The sequence below is a fragment of the Phyllostomus discolor genome, chromosome 9 (genome assembly GCF_004126475.2).
Source record: "Phyllostomus discolor isolate MPI-MPIP mPhyDis1 chromosome 9, mPhyDis1.pri.v3, whole genome shotgun sequence".
Classification (NCBI taxonomy): domain Eukaryota; kingdom Metazoa; phylum Chordata; class Mammalia; order Chiroptera; family Phyllostomidae; genus Phyllostomus; species Phyllostomus discolor.
Genome location: NC_040911.2, coordinates 48,563,998 through 48,588,975, shown reverse-complemented (window position 1 = coordinate 48,588,975; position 24,978 = coordinate 48,563,998). Strand labels below are relative to the sequence as shown.

Here is a 24,978-nt window from a genome sequence, read left to right as displayed (position 1 = left end):
AGTCACTTTACAAAGGAAATCTGTAGAAGCAGGATCATGGCAGAGAGGCTCCAGCAACTTGAGGTACCACAAAAGAGGGTGAGAACTGTGGTTAATACTAAAAAAAGCTGGAATGACTAAAACATGCCAGATTCCTGCTTGCTTTTTCTCCTTTGCAGCCTGTTGTGTTTGACTAAACTGATTCCCCCTACCCTCCAGGTTGGACCATCAGCAAAAAATGCTGTATAAACATATCCTTCTCATATTTTCTGTGATTTCAATGCTCAAATATTTTTTTACTTTTAAGCAAAGTATAAACAAAATTTGCATTGTTTTTCATATTAAAAAGTATTGCTTTTATAAATTAGGTTTAATGTTTCCAGCCTTAATAAACTTAACTTCCACAAAACCAGTGCTTCAAAATCTACCCTGCCTTTCTTGGCCCCAATTATCCAATAAAAAAGGCCAAAATCTCCCATCTAAATTTCTAAATACTACCACATACAACCTTTATATTAAAATCCTTGCACTGTGTAATTTTTACACGTGCTTCTTTATTGCGCATGCCAAGTACAACATGAATTTAAATATAAATTGATGTGGAAATTAAAAAATCCCTAAGCTTAAAATGTACCTTTGCACTCAAAAATTTTAATTTTTACATTTTTTCCCATCAGCTGGAATTTCCAACTTGCAAGCTGAATTTAAAACACCTTATGCCTCATATATTCTTTTTACTTTTCTCTATCAGAATAAAGAATACCCAGTATTATTTTATAATTCAAGGAAATATTGTGGAAAGTTCTATAAATTTTATCTCGTATACTTATAATTAATTATACATATAACCTAAATTTTCCTTTCAAAATGTTTAATTAGTTTAGCAGCAGATTTCAGATCAAAACTGTTACTAAAAATTTAGTCTGTATCATGTTATAGGAGAAACTGAACTTTTTCTAAGTGTATTGCTAATTATTTTATTTAAAACAGCATACCAAATCTTAATTATAAAATTCTGAAAATTATGGTTTGCATGTTGATTCTAGGAAAAAAATACAACATATTAATGAATTTTTCATGAACATTTTAGAGATCAATCAGAATATACCCATTTCTTTTTTGACTACCAAATATCTTTTTCTTCACTAGGGTAATCAGTTTTTATTTTAAAAGTGCAAAGGTTATTATTAAGCTTAAAACATTACACTTTAGCAATGTAAAAAAGTTTTACAATGATTTAACATGACCAATAAAATTTATTCAACATATTTTACATATATTCACAGATTCATACTTGAGTATTAAAATAGACATTTACAATTTCAGAATTTTCATTCAAAGGCATTTGGGGGGGAGGAGAGAATAGGCCCTACTGTGAGATGAAAAAAAAAGAGCTGTTTCTTAGTATGACTAATTCTAAACAATATGTCCAACATAGTAAGTCACAGGTACTATTCCAAGAGACTAGTATGAAACACCTTATACTACTTTAGGTTATCACTTATGAAGAGAGTTAAATTATAGGAAGCATGCAATACAACTAAGTCACAACCTTTACAGTTATGGTGATGAAAACAAGCTAACTCAAACACATGCATGCCTTATTTAAAAGGTTTGTTACCTGAATACTCTACTGCTACACCCCATACAAGCTACAACTTTGGTCCAATAAAACATTAGACAAAACAGTTTTACAATTATTTCTTTGTACATGTTTTAACTATCAATTCCTTTGTATACATCATGGCTATTAATTACAAGATTTACACCTGCACAGTATGTATAAAATAAGTTATTAAAAAGGAAGACAATATTAAACTTTTGAAAAGAAAACTGTACAATTAATTTACAGATATAATAAACTGAAGAAATTTTGTGCCAAGTTTTTCTTCCACACTAGAAACTATTTGGTCGGAACTGAACCTTTTAGTTTACTGATAATATTTTAATAAAACTTGAAAAGAGATTTGCATACTAGTGGTTATCTTGTTACTTAGAGTACTAACAACTTCCAGCGCTGTTAGCAGATTCTCAACTTTTTAAATATCAACCATGGCCTGCCAACATGCTCCAATGCAGTCTTTCCCATTCACCAATAATAAATAGTAATTTTCAATTAGAAACTGGACCTAAGATCCAAAATAATTCTTTTTTTTTTATAAAATGACAGTGTTTACTACATTAACCAAACTTTAGTTGAACTTTACCAACAACTGTAAAGGCATAATATCAACATTTTTGTCAAAAGGCAGTATTCCACAGTATAACACCCTTGAGCCTTATCAGTTTATGACGACACACCAGGAAGTAATGGCTGCTATATAGGAGTCAATTCAAAGTCATCATTAACATCAACAAGGGGAACATAAAATTCCTGGATTTCATAAATGCTGATAGATTTATAGGTGGCAGGATCAAGTTCCTGGAGTTTGAGCTGCCATTCTAATCTCTGAACGGCATTTAAAGCTGCAGCTTCATGCTGTTGCCTCATTAAAAGACAGGTCTATTTAAAAGAAAAGTTAATCAGTTATTCTTATTAAATTTGCTTCGTTTCAAAATTAGTTTTATCCACAGTTTCTTTAGTAATTAAGATCAATATATTAGAGGTATAAGAAGTTTTTGAGTTACACATTCATTTGTTTTACCCTATCTGTATCCATATGCCAACTATTTCTGGGTCTGCAACATCATCTTCATCTTATCTCACAGACTTTAACTTAAAACTGTTGGTTCAAAGAGTGAAATTCCAAATTAACCAAAGAATAAAGAAAATCTAAGGGAAAAGTGATTTTAAAGCACTGGAAATCTAAAACCAATGATTTTCTTTATAGATTATTTGAAAAATATATTCCTTCTCTTAATGATTTCCCATCCTTCCATTTGGTAAACTATAACCAGGCTTGTATATTGGACAATAAACATGAAGATCCCTATTAGAAACTTCTTTTTCTATACTAGTCCTGAAAAATATGACATAATTTTTATTTTTCTTTATATTCCAATTGTGGCGTGGTGTGAAGCTTCATGACTAACTAGTATTTCTTTCTAATCATTCCTCTCTAATATGGCTGCAGTATCTGTTTATGAAGGCGGAAGCATCCATTTAAACTGAACTTCTCCAACATACATACCTTTAATTTGTCAAATTTATCATCCACATCTTGTAACCAAGACATGAACTGTCTTGCATTAAAGCGATCCCTCACAGAAGTTTACTGTCATCAGACTGAAAGAAAACATTAAAAATAGTTGATATAATAAATACAAACCCACTTTAAATCTACATGCCATTAATCTTTTATGGTATATCCCATTTTAAAGAATTATGGAAATATATTTTGAAAAAGGATAACATAAAATCTGAATATTAAAAAAATTATAAAGCATTTATTTCCATACTGATAGGTTATTAGAATTCTTAGGATGCTGGGTTTAGTTATTAATTAAATAGAATCCTACTGCTTTGTGAGTCAAAGATGTTTCTCAAAAAGATATCTGTATCAAGTATTATGCCTATGATATTTTTTAAAATGTAATGTATATCAATATTTAACATTAAAGTTTACCATTAACATTAATGTAGGGAGAAAAAGTGTTAAATACACAGTCTTTCAGGAAGGCATTTTTTTTTTAGGACCAATATTTTGGAATGCTCGTAACAAAATCTTGTATCAACTTTTTTTTCAGAGTGATGCCATTTTTATTTTTAAGTATTTTATTGATTATGTTATTACGGTTTTCCCAATTTTTTTCTCCCCTTTATTCCCCCTCTGCCCTATACCCTGCTGCCCTCTAGAGCATTACCCCCACCCCATTCATGTCCATGGGCTGTACATGTAAGTTCTTTGGCTTCTGTTTCCTATACCATTCTTATATCAACTTTTAAGAATACTTATGCACCCCAATGTTTATAGCAGCACTTTTGCAATAACCAAATGCTGGAAGCAGCCTATGTGACTATCAGTAGATGAATGGATTAAAAAACTGTGGTTCATCTACACAAGGGAATATTACGCTAAGTGAAATAAGCTATTCGGTGAAAGAAAAATACCATGGTATCACTTATAAAAGGCATCTAATGAGTAAAATAAACTAATGAGCAAGACAGAACCAGAGACGCAGAAACAGGGAACAGACTGACAGAGGAAAGGGGTGGGGAAATGGTGGAAAGAAGGGGAAGGGAGCAATCAAAGAACATGTATGAATGACCCATGGACATGGGCATGGATAACAGGGTGGGGATGGACTGTAGGAGCTGGGTTTGGGGTGGGACGTAGGAGGGCAAAGGGGAAAAACTGAGACAACTGTAATAGAATAAACAAGAATATAAAAAACAATGTGAGTTTTGGAATTAAAATAGGCTAGATTCAACTGTCAGCTTTGTATCTTACTGTGTAATCTTGAACTAATTATGTACTCTCAATTTTCAATTCTGTAAAATGGGATAAAAATATCTTTTAATCTTGTTTTGAGAATTTAAGAGTCTTTGAATGCTTGGGCATACAGGAAGCACTCAATCTAATAAACATTTGCCATACTCATTACTACTACTCTTACTACCAGTGCTATTAAAGAGACAGGCAGACATCAGATTGCATCACACTAACATTTTAGCCATTATCACTTCTTCCTTGGTCCAAGTAACATGTTTTCACTACTTACATTTTATTGTTGAATATTTCTTAATATTACAAGTAATTTTGAAAATAAAGAAATATGGTAAGAGAGTAAGATAATAATAATCCAAGCCCTGACCCAGTAAAGATAGATTTATTTTTTTCCCCTTAGTTCCTTACAAGCTATTCTCATACAAAACAAGCCTGCTTCTCAGTAGAGACACCTTCTGCTATAAAGCCAGCTATAAAAGGATGGGTAACAGTTCCATAGTTTTCCTCAAGACAATTAGAATGTATTCTGCCTGTTAATTATTAGGGTGATTTATTTTAATTAATTTAATTATTAGGACTGATCCTGTTTTCCAGTGATTCATTCTGAGGGTTTATTGGGAAAATTCACTTATTTTTGAAAGTTTCTTTATAACTCATCTAGGCTTATAGGTTTCTCAATTCTGCTGTATTTTGTTCATTACCAGTATATGTTTTCAGCAGAAATGTCTCAATGTTCTGGTCCAGTGGCTTTCCATCTCTACATACAGCTCTCCCATAGATTTATTTTTATTTTTACATGCCTTTTGTCGTTTCAATGAGTTTTGGGAGGAAGAAAAAATAAACAGCTGTGTTTACTCAACCATTCTGAACTAGAAATCTTTAAGAGACTTTCCTTATAGTTTGACTTCTATTGTTCTAAAATTGATTCATTACTCTGTAATTGCATGAAACTTAAAAAGACCTCAAGATATCACAAGGTCTAGTCCAGCCTTTAGGAAGAAAGTTAAATTGCCTATTTCATTTATTAAAAAACCATTCATTCTTCCCTTTCAAATCTTTAAAGTTGTAAATTATGTAAAGTCCTTTCCACTATTTTCTTAGTCAAATAGTTCTCTCTTAAGATCTACTTACTTATTTTAACGGCCATTTTTACCCCTGAATGATCTTATATAAAGCTGTTGGTGGCTGAAGAAAGTTTGAAATCTACTGATCCTCACCCAAGAATATGTTTATTGATTTTAGAGAGGGAAAGGAAGAGAGAGCGAGAATCAATGGGAGAGTGAAACATCAATCTGTTGCCTCCTGTACACGCACCCAATTGGGGATGGAACCTGCAACCTTTTGGTGTAAGGAATGACATTCCAACCAACTGAGCCACCCAGCCAAGGCTGATTACATTTTTCTTTTTAAACAGATGAGAAAAATAAAACCCAGAGATAACTCAGTAATTTTCTCTGTAATACACTGTGTTGGCTAAAAAGCCTGTTTAGTTTTTTCCATAAAAAGACACATTTTTCATTTTCACCAATAACTTGATTGATTTGGATATTCTGAGTATGTTGGCCACCTCCCACTATTGGCTTCTAGTGGGTAGAGGGCAGGGGTGCTTTTAAACATCTTCTAATGCATAAGGTGGCCCCACAGCAAAAGATTATTTGGCCAAAATATCAACAGTACCAAGAAACTCTGAAAGCCATTTTTAACATGTTTGATCAGTCATAGCATCTTCTCCATATACTGCACAAATCTTTTTTTGCATTTCAGTTGCATTTTTACATTTCTTGAAATAATAAAGCACAATATGCCAAACATGTTGTGTATCCTTTTCCATCTTCAATTATTAAAAATGGCTGCACAAAAACTTACCATTTCTGCTAAATTTTTTAAAAAAGATTTTATGTATTTATTTACTTTTAGACAGAGGGGAAGAGAGGGAGAAAGAGAGGGAGAGAAGCATCAATGTGTGTTTGTCTCTCACATGCCCCCCACCAGGGACCTGGCCCACAACCCAGGCATGCACCTCGACTGGGAACCGAACCGGCAACCCTTTGGTTCTCAGGGCAGCACTCAATCCATTGAGCCACACCAGCCAGGGCCATTTCTGCTAAATTTTTTTAAAAAATGTATACTGATATGACAGCTGTCACAATGCAATCTAAAAGAATTGTTTTGAATGAAGTTAAAGACAACTAAGTACTACTGGAGCCAATGTATGGAAAAAACTAAATGAACTTTTTGGCCATCCCAGTACTTTTTATACCTTGTGTTTCCAGTTTGTCCTATTTAAAACAGCATTTCCTACTCTTTTTTTGTGATAATCCTTCGTAGTCCAAGTTTATACTTTTTAAAAATCATTATATTCTCTTATGACCAATGAATTTCATTCTGGTTTATGAGTAAAAAAAAATTTTGACAACTGGTAATGCCTATATTCTGAATTTATGTAATTTACATGTGGCAGTAAGCTTTGTTGAAGATACAACTACAGCTTCTTAGAGTAAGTCCTTGGCCAAAATTTTGTGCTATGTTGTTTGTTTTATTATAATGCTGAGGAGATACCATAGGAACTTAACTCTTGTTTATATCAATGAGCCTATGGTAACACTAGTTTCATTACATATTGTTTTGCTTAAAGTTGTAGAATCTACCAACTATGTTAAATGAGGACTTACTGTGTCGTAATTTATTCCAATGACATCCAAGATCAAACAAAATCATGGCCCTGTTGTGGCACGGTCACAACCTAGAGGTTCAATATGCCTATATTATTTTCCAGCTTACAGTACCTTTCCAATTGCTTGAAGGCCAGAACTGAATGTGTAAATATCCATTATATACAATTACAAGTTATGTACAGGGGCACGATCCTAAACACATATGTGTTTTGTAATCATCTGCTTTTATTTATAATGGTGTATATATTTACACATGATCTGGGCATAAGCACATTTACAGTTGTGAGTATAAAAAACACAGAATTTATTCTTACGTATTTTTCCGTAAGAACTGTAAACCTAATTTTGCATACCCCTGTATATATAAACCTTTATATTATAAACATTATTATTAGACCTTATATTACATTAGAGGACTTTAGAAAATGGAGGATCAGGTGATTTGGGAGTAGGCTGGTCTCAAAGAGTTGTTTTTCTCCTTTGAGCTTTACTGATTGTTGAATTCAAGTTTCCTCAATGGAAATAGATTATAAAAAATCCTAAATTGTATTAAGGATATTCTAACTATAGTGAGCATTGTACCTGAGCATCCAGCGGCACACTGTAGACTTCTGCATCCAGTAAAACAGTGCATGCACTAAATGGCAGTGTTTGATTTGCCAATGTTCTTGCAGCTCTGTAATGAACTCGTAGAACTTCCTGTTCATTGGATACAATGAGTTTTTCCTAGAGGAACAAAGAATTTAAAAAACATCATTCTTCAACTACTTGTTCTCAAATAAAATAAAAAGCACTTAAAATGTGCTAAAGAACCTGAACCTCAGAATAGTTTTTTCTTCACAGTAAGCCTGAGAATTTTGAGAATTCCTAGTGTTCTAAAGTGTAAGTAAATTCTTTCCAAAACTATCTCTTTTTAAAAATTATTTTAAAGTGTACAACAGTGACTTTTAGCAGATTTACAAAGATGTTCAATCATCACCAGTTATTCCAGACCATTTCCGTCACTCCAAAAGGAAACCCCATACCAATTAGCAGAGCCACATCTCATTTCCCTTTCTTTCCCTGGTAACTAAAACTCTATTTTTTATTTCTATGAATTTTATCTATTCTGAACATTTCATATAAATGGAATCATATATGTGGTATTTAGTGACTGGCTTTTTTTACGTCACATGTTTTCCAAGTTTATCTGTGTTTGTAGCACCTATCAGTACATCATTCCTTCTTATGGATGAATGATATTCCACTGTATGAGTATACCACATATTATTTATCCATTCATCTGTTGTTGGTCTTCTGGATGGTTTCCAACTTTGGGCTATCATGAATAAAGCTATGAATATTGGCTATGAATATTCATGTTCAAGTTTTTGTTTGGATATATGTTTTTTACCTCTCTGTTAATAACTAGAAGTGCTAGGATATATGGTAATTCTATGTTTAACTTGTTGAAGAACCACCAAACTGTTTTCAGTAGCAGTTGCATAATTTTATATTCCCACCAGCAATGTATGAATGTTTCATTTTTTTCCACATACTTACCATCACTAATTATCTGTCTTTTTAAATTACAGCCATTCTAATGGGTGTGAAGTGGTATGTCATTGTAGTGCTAACTTCTTTTTTATAGTGAATATTTTCATGAATAAGCACACTGTATCTGATGCTATTTGTAAACCTTTGGCATAGTACACTCCTTCCTTAATGTGTTAAGTGGGGTCCAAAAACTTCTAATTACATAACATGCAGTCACCCCCACCCTATCAAAAGGTTAATAGAAATGATCCAGGCAATCTTCTGTCTTTAGCAGATTGCAAATTCTAGGGTCCATCTGCAGTTCCCAACCCATACTGATTCTGGTTACAGACTTGTGCTATCTGGTGGTAACTGTCCGTTTTTGGCTTAAACATCAATAAGGACAATTTTGGGACCTGTGGCTGGTTAGAACTTCAAGAACAGAGGTAGTAACTCTAGGAATCCCTGTTATATGACATTCATCATTTTGTTGGCTCTGTCTGGGAAGGCTGGTCTCAGATAATACTCTGGATGTGGTTGGTCTTCTCTGCACCATGTTCCCTATTCTCCCCTTAACTGACAAGAACTTGATCCATCTACAGTTGGAGAATGTGGCCATGTTACTTCCAAATATGTATTGTTGTAGAGTTTTATTGTATTTGTAATTTAGTAAAAACAAGGAGAGTCCTATTTAATCTCTTGTAAATTCTTATGTGATAAATGATACTCAAAAGACAAGTCAGCCTGACACGATTTTTAAATTTAAGTACAAGTTTAAGGTAGGACTTTAAGTGATAAATATCCTAAAACTTGATCAGAGGCTGAGAAATGAACAGCTGGAAGTCTTCCTAAAAAGTTGAAGTCCAGTAGACATTAAAAGCAATAACCAAAAATCCCTTAATACCATATGATAAATAAATTTATGTTTCAAGTCAAGCCCCTTTCCCTAAAATAACTGAGATATACTGTTTTAATACTAGCCTAAATACAATATTATACTTGAGATCATTTAATGTTGTATCTTTGAACATCCAGAGCACAGCCTCTCAACCAATACCTTCTGAGAATGGGTTATGTAAGTCCCTTCTTAATTTTTTGGGAGGCAGAAAGGGGCAGGGGGGTAGGTGAGGTAACGGCCAGGGGCTCTGGCTGCAAGTTGTGTTCATTCACTGAGTACAGCATTCAAATGTTATCATTTTCTATGAGAAAAATAACCCTAGAATAGCAATTCTTAACCTGGGGTTCCTCACACTGCCAGAAGTTTATGGACAAAATAGGGAGAAGGTCATCTGTATATCTGGAGTAGAAAAAACTATGTCTTTGCATTAAACTCCAACTGGTATTTTTTTCAATTATGAATGTAAGCCATAAACTACAGTAATATCAGAAGTATCTGTAACTTTCATCTGTATCTATAATGAACAGGAATCAAATATTTTCAATTCATATTATAGCTTTTGCAGATATTGCTCCTATATTCCCATACTAATTTCTTCTTTGAAATTCTAATAATTAGGCCTGCTGCTTCATGACACATGATGGCAGTTTTCTGTGTAAACTGTGCAACATAGCTGGACAACTATCAAGCAATTCTGCAGCTAGAAGTTTATTCAGCCAACAAATGGTAAAGCTGTTTGTTTTCACATTAGTCAGACATTTAAGTTGCTTTGTAGTATTGTGAAATTCTAATTGCTTGTTTGTCAGTATGTAGAAGAATGTGTCATTTTTCCTATTTATTGTGGTTCTGCAAACTGCACAGTTCAAATGACGATTCTTTATTTTTATTGTTTCCATTTCTTCCCTCTTTGTCTACCTCCACCCAGCACCCACCCACCTTCCCTCAGGGCATCACCATACTATTGTCTATGGGTTAATACATATACATTCTTTAGCTAATCCCTTCACTTTCTTTCATCCAATACAATGGGTTTCGTTTTCATTTTGTTGACGGATTCTTTTGCTTTTTAGTTTGATGTAGTCCCATTTGTTAATTTTTTCCCTTTATTTCCATTGCCCTAGAAGGTATATCAGCAAAAATATTTCTATGAGAGATGCCTGAGATTTTACTGCCTATGTTTTATTCTAGGATATTTATGGTGTCTCGACTTTACATGTAAGTTTTTTACTTATTTTGAGTTTATTCTTGTGTATAGTATAAGTGGTCTACTTTCATTTTTTGCATTTATCTGTCCAATTTTCCCAAAGTCATTTACTGAAGAGACTGTCTTTACTCCATTGTATGCTCTTCCTTCCTTTGTCAAATATGGACTATAAAGGTGTGGGTTGATTTCTGTGCTCTTTGTTCCATTCCACTGATCTATATGCCTGTTCTTATGCCATTACCAAGGTAGTTTTATTACAATGGCCGTGTAGTCTAGTTTGACATTAGGTTTTGTGATCCCCTCCAACTATATTCTTCCTCAAGATTTTTGAGGCTATTTGGAGTCTTGTTTTGGTTCCAAATACAGTTTTGGAATATTTGTTCTAGATCTGTTAAATATGCCATTGGTATTTTAATAGGAATTGCAGTGAATCTATAGATTGCTTTGGGTAACATGGACATTTTAATGATGTTAATTCTTCCAATCCATGAACACGGAGTATGCTTCCACTTATTTCTATCTTCCTCAATTTCTTTTTCAATGTCCTATAATTTTTCAAGTGTAGGTTAAATTTATTCCTAGGTATCTTTTTTGCTGTTGTTGCAATTGTAAATGGGACTGTTGTTTTAGTTTCTCTTTCTGGTACTTCATTACTGCTGTACAGAAATGCCATCAATTTCTGAATATTAATTTTGTATGTTGCTACTTTGCCAAATTCATCTATTAGCTATAATAGTTTTTTGGTGGAGTCTTTAGGGTTTTCTATGTACAGTATCATGTCATCTATGAATAATGAGTATCACTTTTTCCTTTCCAATTTGGATGTCTTTTATTTTTTCTTCTTGTCTGACTGCTATGGCTAGGATTCCCAGTACTATGCGGAATAAGAGTGGTAAAAGCAGACATCTCTGTTTTGTTCCTGATTTTAAGGGAAACACTTGTAGTTTTTACCCACTGAATAATATAGTTGGGAGTAGGTTGTCATATATGGCTTTTATTGTGTTGAGGTATGTTTCTTCTATTCCCACTTTGCTGAGAGTTTTTATTATAAATGGTGCTGGATTTTTTCAAATAATTTTTTCTGCGTCTATTGATATGATCATGTGGTTTTTATCCCTCATTTTGTTTATGTGGTATACCATGTTTATCAATTTGTGGACATTGTACCAACCTTGCATTCCTGGAATAAATTCTACTTGATCATAGTGTAGGATTTTTTAAAATATATTGCTTCGTCTGGTTTGCTAATATTTTGTTGAAGATTTTAGCATCAACATTCATCAAGGATAATGGCTTATAATTTTCTTTCTTTGTAGTGTCTTTACCTGATTTTGGAATTAGGATGATATTGGCCTTGTGAAATGAGGTTGGTAGTTTTCCTTTCTCTTGAATTTTTTGGAGTAGTTTGAGAATAGATATTAGTTCTTTTTGAATGTGTGGTTAAATTCACCTATGAAGCCATCCAGTCCAGAACTTTTATTTGTTTGGAGTTTTTTTTATTATAACCATGATTTCATTAGTTGTAATCTGTTTTTCAGATTCTCTCATTCTTCCTGATTCAGTTTGGAAGATTGTATGTTTCTAGGAATTTACCCATTTCTTCCAGATTTTTCAATTTGTTGGCATATAGTTATTCATAACATTTTCTTATAATCCTTTGTATTTCTTTGGTGTCAGCTGTTACTTCTCCTTTTTCATTTAAGATTGTATTTATTAGGGTCCTCTCTCTTTTTTTTCTTGATGAGTCTGGTTAAATGTCTGTCAGTCTTGTCTGGCTCGTGGTTTTACTGATCTTTTGTATTGTTTTTTTTCAGACTCTATTTTGTTTATTTCTGCTCTGATCTTTATTGATTCCTTCCTTCTAGTCATTTAGGGCTTTGTTTGTTGTTTTTTTTAAATGACAATTCTCAACTGTCTGTATACATGCTTGATAGTTAAAAACAGCTATTGATATGTGATGTGACCTAACTTGTTGCTAACACATTGCTCAATGACATGGGCCATGCACAGTGTTGCAAATTCTGTATCAGTGCTTCTTTTTTTTTAATTTGTTCTCATTGTAAAGCTATAAATCACTTTATTCATTTAAAAACATTATTCTGAGAAAAGGTTTTATATTTACCAGATTGTTATAGGAGTCCATGGCACAGAAAGGATTAAGAACCTCTGCCTTAGGGAATCAATCATGTATGAATTAAAGAAGTGGTAGACAAGGTTTTATGTAAGTATGTCATATCACATTTCCAGAAATCTCTAACCCTCCCCAAAGATTAAGAAGGTGTTGTACTTTTGTCAATCCAAAGTGAAATAACTTTTATGATTTTTATAAATGTGGAAGTTTTTTTTCCTGTCATTTCACAGCAAGACTAACCACTGAAAACTGGAATACTAAAATAAGGACCACTAAACACAGCTTTTGTAAGTATTTTGCACTAAAGTAGCTGGCACTTAGCAACAATTCTAAAATGTGGAAATCCTAATGTCTAACTAGGAATTCACTGTTCAAGAGTTCTGTAAATTCAACAAATGGTAAGAAATTATTAGAGATTTTTATACATCAAAAAAAATAACATCAAAAATGTTATTTTTTGATGTATAAAAAATACTGAACATAAATTGTTAACATGGGAGCAGTTATACTGAAAACAGGCTTAAAAATTCTCCATGTTACCACATAAGCACAAGGTAACAAACCATTTTCTCCCAAACTGATTTTAAATTAGAAAAATTCACAAAAAACCATAGACCTTTGTAATCTATTGTTATTTTTTAGCACAAATGTAAATGTAAACATTTCTTACCCTTTCAATGCTGTGTTGCAAACGTAGTTTCATCCTTACAACTTCCTGTTGCCGAAACAGCTCTTTGAGTGGATCTGACAGTGAAGGTGGTGGTGTAATCTAATTTAAAATATATATAGTTAAAAGTATTAGGTTTTATTTACAACAATCGGCTACATTATAAACATTAACCCTTTTAGTGTGTAAAAGATATAAATTCTGATGTGCTCTGAATTAAATAATATAGTAAAATTATACAATTAACTTTTCAGTCAATTTCAACTGTTCGAAACACTGAATATTCTCCTAGCCCCAGAAGTATCTACATCTCCCTCCCCCATCTTAGCTTATAATTATTTTCAGCATTATCAGGACAATGTGTGTGTTTTGAATTACAATGATAGATATATATGTGTGTGTGTGTGTTTTGATTTGTGTCCTATAAACTTCTTTAAATTTATTAAGAGTAAAAGTAGAATTTGGTGCTATTGTTGTAGTTTTTATCTTTTTTATTGCTTTTTTTTAAAAAAATGAGAGCCTCCTGGGTGCCCAGACCAAGGACTGAACCTGAAACCTATGCATGTGCCCTGATCTAGAATAAAACCAACTGATGTTCCAACAAACTGAGCCACACCAGCCAGGGTTGTTGTTATTATAGTTTTGCAAAGTTATCCAGGCTTCCTTTAAGCAGCTGTGTGTTTCTCTACTTTAGTAATTCTCATTAAAAACAAACAAACTCCCTACTACATCCAAACATAGTACTTAGCTCTGCTTTTACCTATTTCTGAAATGATACTTGATACAACTAAATTCTAATTTAATTGCTGCAATGGAATTAAACTAGTGTTACATCATCTTTGCAGGAATAAGAAAAGGTGATAGTAAACACAGGCACACAAAACATATACACAATATGTGTGTCATACTGTATATACAAATATACATATATATGTATCAATAAGCACATAGTGCTAAAAGACAACCTAATATGGTTTATTAGAAATTGTCTTTAGTGAAATAATTTGTACAAAGTTCTAATTTTAATTTGTTTTTAAAAAATTTTTTATTTATTTATTTTTTAGAGAGGGGGAAGGGAGAAAGAGAAGGAGAGAAACATTAATGAGAGAGAGAAACATTTATTGGTTGCCTCTCATACAGGCCCCAATGAGGGACTGAACTTGCAATTCAGCTAATGCACCCTAACTGGAAATCAGACTGGCAACCCTTTGCTTTGCAAGACGATGCCCAACCAACTGTGCCACACTCGTAAGGGCTTAAAAGTGTTTTTATAGTATTAACCTGTTTCTAGCCTATGATACAATATATTTCAGTTAAAATTTCTTAACCTTTAAGGAGTAATAAGGAAAACAAGAAAATTAGCATATATTCTTTGAATCATTAACAAATTATTTTGCTCAAAGAATGACAAATTTACTTACAACTCTATTCTTTTAAATCTACTACTGCTGCTTATTACTAGTTGGGTAATATAAAAGTCTGTCTTTTAAGATTTAAAAGACACTAGTATCAGCTATATTCTGTGGATGTGAGACTAAAAAACCATCCGTCTTCAAACTTTTTGATCTTCTCTGAACTGGGCTTTAAAGAAGGAACATGTGCAAGGGCATGATGTGAAATGGCATATAACACAGCCTTGGGCCATCATGTACGTACAGTAAAGTAGTAACTCAGCCAAGCCTAGAAAAGTATGGAAGTACCTTGTATGCAATGATGGGGATTTTGGTATGTAGAAAATTGGGAGTCTCCAAAGATGTTTCGCTGGGTAGTCACAAAGTCAGATCTGTATCTTTTATAAGGAACCCAGATAATAAGAAGGCCAGCTTGACAGAAGGGACTAAACTAGAATCCATGACAGCTTTTCAGAACATCTGTTTTGCTTATTTCTGACACCCCATTGGCACAATTCTTAGCACATAGTTATGAATTATTTACATATGCAATATTTTGAATATTTGATTATGCAATATTCAAATATGTGAGTAAACAGTTTGAGTTAATGAGGTCCTTGTATGGCAGTGGTAGGAAAGAGAAGAGGAATGAAAGTGAGGTGAATCAACACAACCTAGTGACTGATACGATGGAAGGGCACAGGGGAAGAGATGAAAGTTGAATTTTGGGTCCTCAGTCTGGGAAATTAGTAGATAATGATACTAACTAAAGCCGAGGGCAAAAACACATTTGAGATAAGAAAAATTAGTTTGGTATTACACACAATGATTTTAAAGATATTGTGGGACATTCAGGAAATATCCAGAAACAGCTACAAACACAGTTATGGAAATCGGTAGTGTATTCATGGCTGAAGATAAACTTGGGATTTATTCTACAAGAGTCAGTGCCTTAACCCTTCATTAGATTATACCTGAGAGGTAGAAGGAGACACATAAATAGTTAATTACATATATTATAGGTGAGGTATAAGGAAGACACAAGCAATTCTGCTTTGACAAGATTTCAGAGGTGACCTCACAGCTGGAACAAAGGCATAAAAAGAGGATAAAAAAGGGGGCCTGGTGAGAGCAACATTTCAGTTAGGGAGAACAACAACTGCCAAAGTACCAAAAGTAGTAAATGAGATTTCCACACAAGAGTTCAGTCTGGTGAATACACTGGGTGAGTTTGGAAGGAGTAGTGAGAAAATAAAGCCAGAAGGGTAGATTGGTGTCAGAATATGAATGGATATGCTATGCTTAAATATGGATTTTAAGCTGTAGGCAACAGGAAGTCAGCTAATCACAGCTGAGATCTTTAAATAAGAAAACAGCTTTTTATTGGTTTTAAAGGGATATAAATGTAACAATAGAAGAGAATGCTCCAGCAGAAAGAGACTAGGGGAAAAAAGTGAACAAGTTTCTATAATGTTCTAAATGAGAGATAATGATGAAGGCCCTAAACCAAGGCAGAGGTTTAGGGCCCTCAGATTCTGTACAAATTCTGGAGAAAGTTCTAAGATAGAATGGTTAGAATTTGGTTACTAATAGGTTTCTACTTTGTGAGTAAAGATTTGTTTTTGAGGAAGAGAGAAATCATTCCTTATAGCATGTGTGAAATCTGAGGAATGTCATGATGTATGGTCAAATCCTCCCACACCCCAATTCAGGAATGAAGCACTGATCCCCCCCCACTCTTTGGAGTGTTGGTTGACAGGTCTAATAGGAGCTCCTCTCTAAGAATTACCTTTCAGGGAAGAGAGCTGGCACGACCAAGGTCATGTTCATGTTTCTTCCCTGGGTGCAGGCTATTTATCAGAAATGCCATCCTACTCCAGAGTTCCTGTGGCTTCACCTGAGGTGACAGTTGCAATTGCATTTCAGTTCAACCTCTTGATCTGCCCAGTTATGCTTCCCTCACACACAGGTATTGTCCCTGATCGCACTTACAAATAACTCTCTCGCACACAATTCCAGAGTTAGCTTCCTAGAGAACCATACCTATGTATGACAGGTATCTGAAAGTCATTTAGGTAAGGGATGCCCAGGATGCACCTATATTTGATTCTGGAGATCACAAAAGATGGTATATAGCTAGATAAGAAATTTTGGGGACTAATTGGCACAAGAAAAACTGCCGAAACCACAGTATTAAGATCAATCACACTGACATGAAGTTGACTGAAGAATTAATTCCTAGAGAACTCTGATGTTTAAAGGGTGGGTAAAAGAATCATTAAAAGAGAGATAGGATTAGCCAGTGAGGCCAGTGAATTAGAAAAGAGCACCATCAAGAAAGACCAGGGCAGGAGTGGGGAAAGGAAATTTTATGAATACCAAGATGGTCACAATATCAAATGTAACTAAGATCAAGTACAAAGAAAAAGAAAGAGGCCAATGAATCTGGCATTTACAAGCTTACTGTTGACCACTGCCAATGCATAAGAGTCATGGGATGAATAGGAAGTGATTACAGGAAACATAAGGCACGGACTCCAAGAGTGCAGCAGTGAAGGAGAGAGAGGGTGAGCTTGATGAACTGACAGTCAAGGGATAACTTTTTCTCCCTAGGATGAAGGAGACCCAAATATGTACAAAGTGGGGGGATGAAGGCCAATGGAGAGGAAAAATTGAAAATATACTAAGAAATGTTTTAATAGAGGAAGGTTCCAGAGAAGATGGACAGAAAGGGATAAAAAAACACACACACAAAGGAATTACTCGTTAAAGAAACAAAAACATAATCTGTCCCTTTAGGACAAAAGGGAAAGTTAAGGAAAAACAAAATATTGTAGGCCAGTGTTGTTCAATAAGGTAGTCACTAACCACATATATGGCTCCTGAGCACTTACTGAAATGTAGCTAGTTTAAATTGAGATGTACTGTAAGCACATCAGATTTCAAATACTTAGTACAAAGAAAAAGAACACAAAATGTCTCAATAACTTTTCTATACTGATTATATTTTGAAATAGTATTATGAATACATTTGGCTGAATAAAATGTTAAAATTAACATACTTGCTTTTTACTTTTTAAAATGTGGCTACTAGAAAATTTAGAACTCCTTATGTGACTTGCAGTATATATCTATTGGGCAGCATTGCAGATGTATTACCAAGGTTACTTACCGTGGGAATGCAAATCTTGCTTAAGGGGTTTCCATCCAGGAGATAAGATCCATTAAATGTCACGTATTCATCATAATACTGAGGTGCTTGAGGAATAACACTACATAACAATTTGCGCTTTTCTTCAATTTTTTTTCTTATGTGCAAGAATTCAAAATATGGATTTGCTCTCTCTGAACTGTATGGCTGAATCTCATCTAGTTTCAGAGAATCTACAACGGCTGCCAAAGACTGCTGGGTTTTCTCTTTTGCTTGTAGTAAGGAGGGACTCACTTGCACAGGCTGAGGCACACGTGACACTTTCCTTTTCCGTGGATGGTGAATTTGAGGATCATCATCTTCAGTTAATCTTATTCTTCCTCTAGGAGATGAAGATTCACTATCTTTTTCTGGTAATAGTGTACAGCTAGCAAGAATCTGTTTGCTTTGATTTGCCATTGTATTTGCTTTGTTTCTAGTCATCCTCTGAGGGATTTGGTTTTCAGTTTTATCATCCTCAGCATTTTCTTCTAATTCTACTTTAACTAATTGAGCATATTTATGCATTTCTGGTTGAGCTGGTTGTTGTGAATGGTTTTCTAAACTGGATAAAGTGCTTTGCTGTGATTCTTCATCTTCAAGGGAAAGCAAACACTTTTCACTTTCAGGACAAAATTTTGGAGTATCTTGTTCATTTAGGTTTCCTTTTGGTATTCCTGCATTCATTTCGCATAAATCAGAATCACACTTATCATTCAAATGAGATAAAACCAAACTCCCCAGTTTGCTTTCTTTTTCATGTGAAATAACCTGAATGTCAGAAGTGCTATTTTCAACCTCATGGCTATTGGAAGACTTGTACATTAGTTTGCTAAATGAATACTGTGTATTTAGCTGGGAAGATTCACTCGCGTTCAAGTCCTTTTCTAATGGTAATACAGGCAAAGCACTAGCCTTCTCACAATTTGGTGATGCTTCTTGAATAGTGCTTTCAGAGTACACTGTAACAAAGGCATCTGTCTTTTGAACATCTGTTAAGGCGAAAGTATTCTCCATATCCTTTGTAGATTCATTATCAATATCTGAAACAGGACTGATAATTTGAACTGTACTTTTCTGTTGTAAAATACCTGGCTCTTGATTGGCAACATATGACAAAGATGTATGTTTTGAAATAGATTCAGCATCTGAAAGTGATTGGCTAAAGAAAGAGCCAGGCTGCTGTAAAGGCAGAAAGGATGCTGCATCCTGAGCACAAGAGTTTACTGACAGTTCAGTCTGGTGCAGGGATAATAAATCAGTATTCTGCTCTTTCAATATTTTTTCAGAATTACAAAACACCTGAACAGAAGAATCTTGATCGGGTGTACTAGAATTTGGGCCAATAAAGTCACTGGTGCTTACTGATTCCAGTCTATCAATAGGTATCTCCCATGATTTGTTTTGGATCACACCAACCTGATTAGATGGCTCTAAATGAACAGGACTGCCCATCAAAGTGCCCACTGAAGCAGTACTCTTGATAACATTTATATCAGCTAAAATATATTTGCTGTTTACAGACCTAGTTGGTGAGGATGCAAAACTGGAATGTATGTTAGACACATTTGAAAGTTCTCTTTCAGGCACATTTGAAGATACTTCAGGTTTGGGAGAAGGACAAGTATCTCTTGGCACAACTAAGCCACCTTGATTGCTTTCTTCTGGTGTTGTTTGAAATGGTTTTGTATGTTCACAAATGACAGATGGCATGCTACATCTTCGAACTTCCACAGTTGGTCTCCCCTCACTCATAAGTACTTTAACATCTTCTACAGAAGATGATCGGAGATGGGATGTTGTAAGTCTGCTTGTATATGGTGGTTTAATCCGCTCTGGCAGGTCAGCCAGGCTATCCAAGTCCTTTTCATGAAGTGCAGGAGATTTGGCAATTGGCAAAAAAGGTGACTGGGAAAAGGACATTTGGGAATCTGAACCCTCTAACATAAAGTCAGAGTCATATTCTACTGGAGGTCTTGGGGTAGTCACTGTAGTATGACAAGAATCCTCTGAGCTAGCAACAGAAATCATGGATACAGATCTGGAGCTGAGACCTGGCTTTTCACTTTCTGATCTAGGAGATCTGTTTAAGCTATTATCTGAGACAAAAGATGACTTCCCTAAATTCATTACATTTTTGGTGTCAACAGATTGTGATCGGCTACTTATAACATCTTTAGATTGTTTCTCCTTGGTATAAGCATCAGTCAACTCTGAACTCTTTGACCTAGTAAGTTCTTTATTTTTGGACTCAGCTAGTGTATGCTTTGTTTTTTCTTTATCTTTTACTTTAAGTTCTAAACAATTACGGTTTTTCAATCGTTCCTTTTCTTTTTGCTTTATTTTTTCCTTATGTTTTTTGTGCCACTGCTCTATTTCTAAATCTTTAAGGCTTAGCATTCGTTCAAAACTTGTCTGCATTAAATCATCATTCACTAACCTCTTTTCTTTAGGTCGAATATCTTTTGATGCTGGTAATGACTTAGGTTTGGGTTTATCAGCTTCAGATTTTAGTTTGAATAAACTATTTAGTTGAATCTTATCCTTATGTTTATCTCGTTCTTTGTATCTGTCTATATCTTTATCTTTCTTATCTTTTTCTTTTCCATCAGGAGTTTTCAAAGGTTCATCTTTTGTTTTTTCTTTAAGGGATAAAGCTTTTTCATATTGTGCTTTACTACCATCTGCTACACTTGACTTCTTCTCTTCTTGGAAGTGTTTCGAGTTAGATATGTTCACACTTTCTTTATCTCTAGATTTCTCCTTTTTATCTACCTCCCTGTCTTTGTTTTTGCTTTTTTCTGATTTAGTGTAGTCACTATTATCTGACTGTTTGTTTTTTTTTTTCCATCAAGTGCTTTTCTTTGCTTTCTGCTAGATGCCTGTCTTTTTCAGATTTTTCTTTGTCATGTTTTCTATCCATCTTTTCTCTACTTTTATCTCTATCATCCATTTTTTTAATAGTAATATTTTTTATCTTCTCACTTTCTTTATGACATTTCTCTGTATGATGTGAATATAGCTTCTCTTTTTCTTTTATCCTGTCAACACATTCACTAAGATCTAATTTGTCTTTTTCTGACTTATGCTCATGTTTTATCTTTTTCTCTTTTTCAGAATTTTTTCTTTCAGTTTTCTCAACGTCCTTTTCTTTACTTTGAAATCGTTTGTCAGATTTTTCCTTACTCTCTTTTATGTGCTTTTCTTGTTTCTCAATTTCTATTTCCTTTTCCATTGAATGTAACCCTATAGATTCCTCACTGGCACTTATACCTAAAGAACTGAATTCTGCTTCTTTGTCTATAGGTACATTCTCTCTTTCTTCTTTTAAATCTTTTGCTTTTTCTTCCCTAAAAGATTTCTCACTTTCTTTTTTAATCTTTTCTCGTTCTTCTTTCAAGTTCCTCTCTTTTGAGACATGCTTTTCCTTGGTTGATTTATCATCTTTTAGGTTTTTTTCCAACTTCAACTTCTTTCCTAATGTTAGGGAATCATGTTCTATATTCAAAAACATATCTTCAGTTTCATCACTTTTAAAAAAATTCTCTTTCCAAAATTCTCTATCAAATTCTACACTCCGCTGCAGCTCTTTAGTACCATCCCTATTTTTGTATTTTTCCTTTTCACCTTCAATTTCCTTTTTATGTTTTTCTTTTTCCCTTTCCTTATGTTTCAATTTATGCTTTTTTAATGTTTTGCCTTCTTTATCCATTTTTTTCAGTGTACAATCTGAATTTTCAAATGTCGAACTATGATCTTCATCCTTTATTTTAGCATTTGATTTTTCACCAAATTCTAAGTGGAAATCTTTCTGATGCTTGTTTTTTTCCTTATGCTTACAAGATTTTACACTTGAGCTTTCTGGCAAGAATTCTGACTCTGTATTATCATATCGAACAAGATCAGGCTGTAATGACATTTCAGAGCTTCCTGGTGATAAACATGTTTTGGTGTGTTCTTGTTTTACTGGTGTTGACTGCTTTTCACTTAGTCCACAAGAATGTTTGGGAGATTTACCACTGGAAATATGAAATAAATGTAATGAAGTATCATCTTTAGGGCTAAAAGATTTCCTAAAATTTCCTTCCTCTCTGGTCTTTTCTGAACAATCTGCTGTTGTATTAACTGTCAAGTTTGTTACTCTGGTATTTTCTTTCCCCTCTTTTTCTTGCTTCAGCTCTTGGTTCTCTTTATTTTTGTTCTGGTTCTTTAATTTTCTTTTAACTTTGCCTTTCTGTTTGTGTTCATTAGAAACTCCGTATTCCTTTTTGGTTTGTGTATCGGAATTTGACATTTCAGGGACAGAGCATGGAGTAGGAAGAGGCTTTTTGTTCTGAAGAATTTCTTCATCTGAACTTTCAGAACTTGAATATAGAACCCTAGATGGCTTTTGTTTTTTACTTTTAAATGATTTAGGATAAAAAGCTTTGTCCTGTTTTGCAAATAAACTATTCTTTTCTACTTCAGATTCACTCTCTTTTCGTAGCTCTTTTCTAAGAATATGCCTATCATCAATCATTTTATTTATTTCTTCTTCATCATCATCTTTGAATTCATACTCATCAAGGGCAGATGGAAGAGGTGCTTTGGAAATCACTTGTTTATTTTCGCAAATTAGAGAGTCTTTCTCTGTCTCAGAATCAATATTTTCATCGACACTGGAAGGATTTACAGATTGAGCCTCTTCAGAATCTAGAATAAGAAAAGGAAATCTGTTGTTGGTTGAAAGATAACTGTCAGAAAAATAAGACTGAGAAAAATATAGCATATAAATATAAATATTTCAAATAATTAAAAAAAATTCAGATTTATAGGTGAATAATGCAATAGAAATACATCTGCTACAGTGTCACGGAAAAATTTTATGGAGAATCTGCTTCAGCATGGGCTTTCCTGATACCTCCAAAAGCACATGATACACTGAATTTACAATACATGTATCAGAAATATAAATATGCATACTATAAAGCAGAAGTCCATAAACCAGGGGAATGGGTTTCAGGGAAAACACTGGCTACTCATGTTATATAAAATTTTACATACAGGTACTTTTTGCTCTGGAGAAGATATTTAACTTAAGATTCTTTGATGCAAAAAGATTAAGAAACACTAAGAGATTTAATTATATAAATATCACAGATTGTTTTACAGTTCAGGTTTTTAATTAAAAGGACTAAGTTATCGAGTGATTCCAATAGAAGACAGTAACTTAAATACAGGTGAATGGTTTTGACTATACAAAAAATGATTATTTAGTTAAAAAAATGAGAAAAATCTAAAGAAATGTATCCCCTGTGAGATCTGTCATTCTGCGCCATATATCCATGTCACTGATTTTATTTTTTCATTGTAATTTGTTCATTAGAGTCCACATATGAGTGAGATCATTTGTCTTTTTCTGACTGGATTATTTCACTTAGCATCATAATCTCCAGGTCCATTCACGCTGTTGCGTGAGATGAGTCTCTCCTTTTTTATAGCCATGTAGTATTCCATATATGGAGGGGGATGGGGGAACTGGAAGAGATTAGCTAAAAAACATATATGCACAGCCCATGGACACAGACAACAATGTGCTAAACACCAAGGGGGGGGTGGGGTGGAAAGGGGGACATCTGTAATAGTGTCAACAATTAAAAAATATATTATTTTATAATTACATAATCAAGATTATGACAGATGAACAGATATGCAAATTTGATAAAAATTATTCCTTAGTTTTCTTATCTGTACTAATGCAGACTTGATCATAATATATATTTTGGTACAATAAAGGAAATAATAGGCTGAACTCCTACACTGTTTTTAAATATATGAGAATTTAAGTACATGAAAAATTAACTGCATTCAAACTGCTACATGAATAATAGCCAAAGAACAGCTATATTCTATTTCATGATTCCATTTTAAATTATTTATTTTTAATCTTTGCTGAGGACATGCTTATCTATTTTAGAGAGAAAGGAATGGAAAGAGAGAGGGAGAGAAACATTGATGTGAGGGAGAAACACTGATAGGCTGCCTCTTGTATGTGCCCTGACCAGGGACCAAACATATAACCTAGGCATGTGCCCTGACCAGAAATCAAATCTGACACTCAAACCAAATGAGCCACACTGACCAGGGCGTGTGACATCATTTCTAAGAAAAAGGTTTTTATTCTCCCTAGGTAGGCACCCTTTCTTAGCTAAACTGTATTTTGCATGCATGGGCCTCTAACTGAAAAGAAAACCCAGGCCTTTAACTAAAGGAAAACTGAGGCCTCTGACCAAGGGAGGGTGGAACCAAAAATCATTACCAACATGATACTTCATTTGCTAAGTATTTAACTTTAAAATTACAAATTTATTTTAATACATTAAGTTTCCTCTAAAGTGATCTAGCTCTCAAATATTCTCTTCACACAAAAATTCAAATTCCAAAGTATTTTGGAGTGTCTATGAGGTACTGGGCACTGTAGAGGAGCTCTAGAAAGATCATGATCTTACTTTTGAAGAAGATGTGATAATTTTAAGATAGTATTATTACTAAATACCAAAGAGTGGTATAGTTATACTGGCACATGGTATAAAAAATTTTTTTGAAATTAAAACTGCTTATAAAAAATATAACTCTTCATTCCCAACTATGCAATACATAATATCAAATTACAAAACTTTATGTAGCAAAAAGAACTACTCGGGAAGTATTTATTTTGGTCCTCGATTAAATGAATACAATAATATGAACTTATAACAGCAGGTATTATTTTCTCTGTTAACATCTTATTTATAATTTGTTCTCAAGGACTTTTCTACTTGTAGTCTTCAAGGATTTAATTCTTTATGTTTATAAATAGTTATTCTATTTATATTGTTTCTCATCAAATGATTAATTTTATTAGAAAATGGAAATAATTTTTTCCTTTGCATATCCCATCAAATTAGTTCTACACTTAGCA

At 33.7% G+C, this 24,978-nt stretch overlaps 1 protein-coding gene across 1 annotated transcript in view; it reads right to left on the bottom strand.

The window, feature by feature from the left end:
• Positions 1-270: 270 nt before the first annotated feature.
• The window catches only part of ANKRD12 (ankyrin repeat domain 12), a 157,452-nt gene continuing 132,744 nt past the window's right edge, over positions 271-24,978 (bottom strand). The window contains 7 exon segments of the mRNA XM_036009317.1: positions 271-2,482; positions 3,111-3,193; positions 3,196-3,205; positions 7,625-7,768; positions 13,461-13,559; positions 18,021-20,882; positions 20,884-22,730. Coding sequence (XP_035865210.1) covers positions 2,297-2,482; positions 3,111-3,193; positions 3,196-3,205; positions 7,625-7,768; positions 13,461-13,559; positions 18,021-20,882; positions 20,884-22,730 — 5,231 coding nt within the window. The 3' untranslated portion in view covers positions 271-2,296.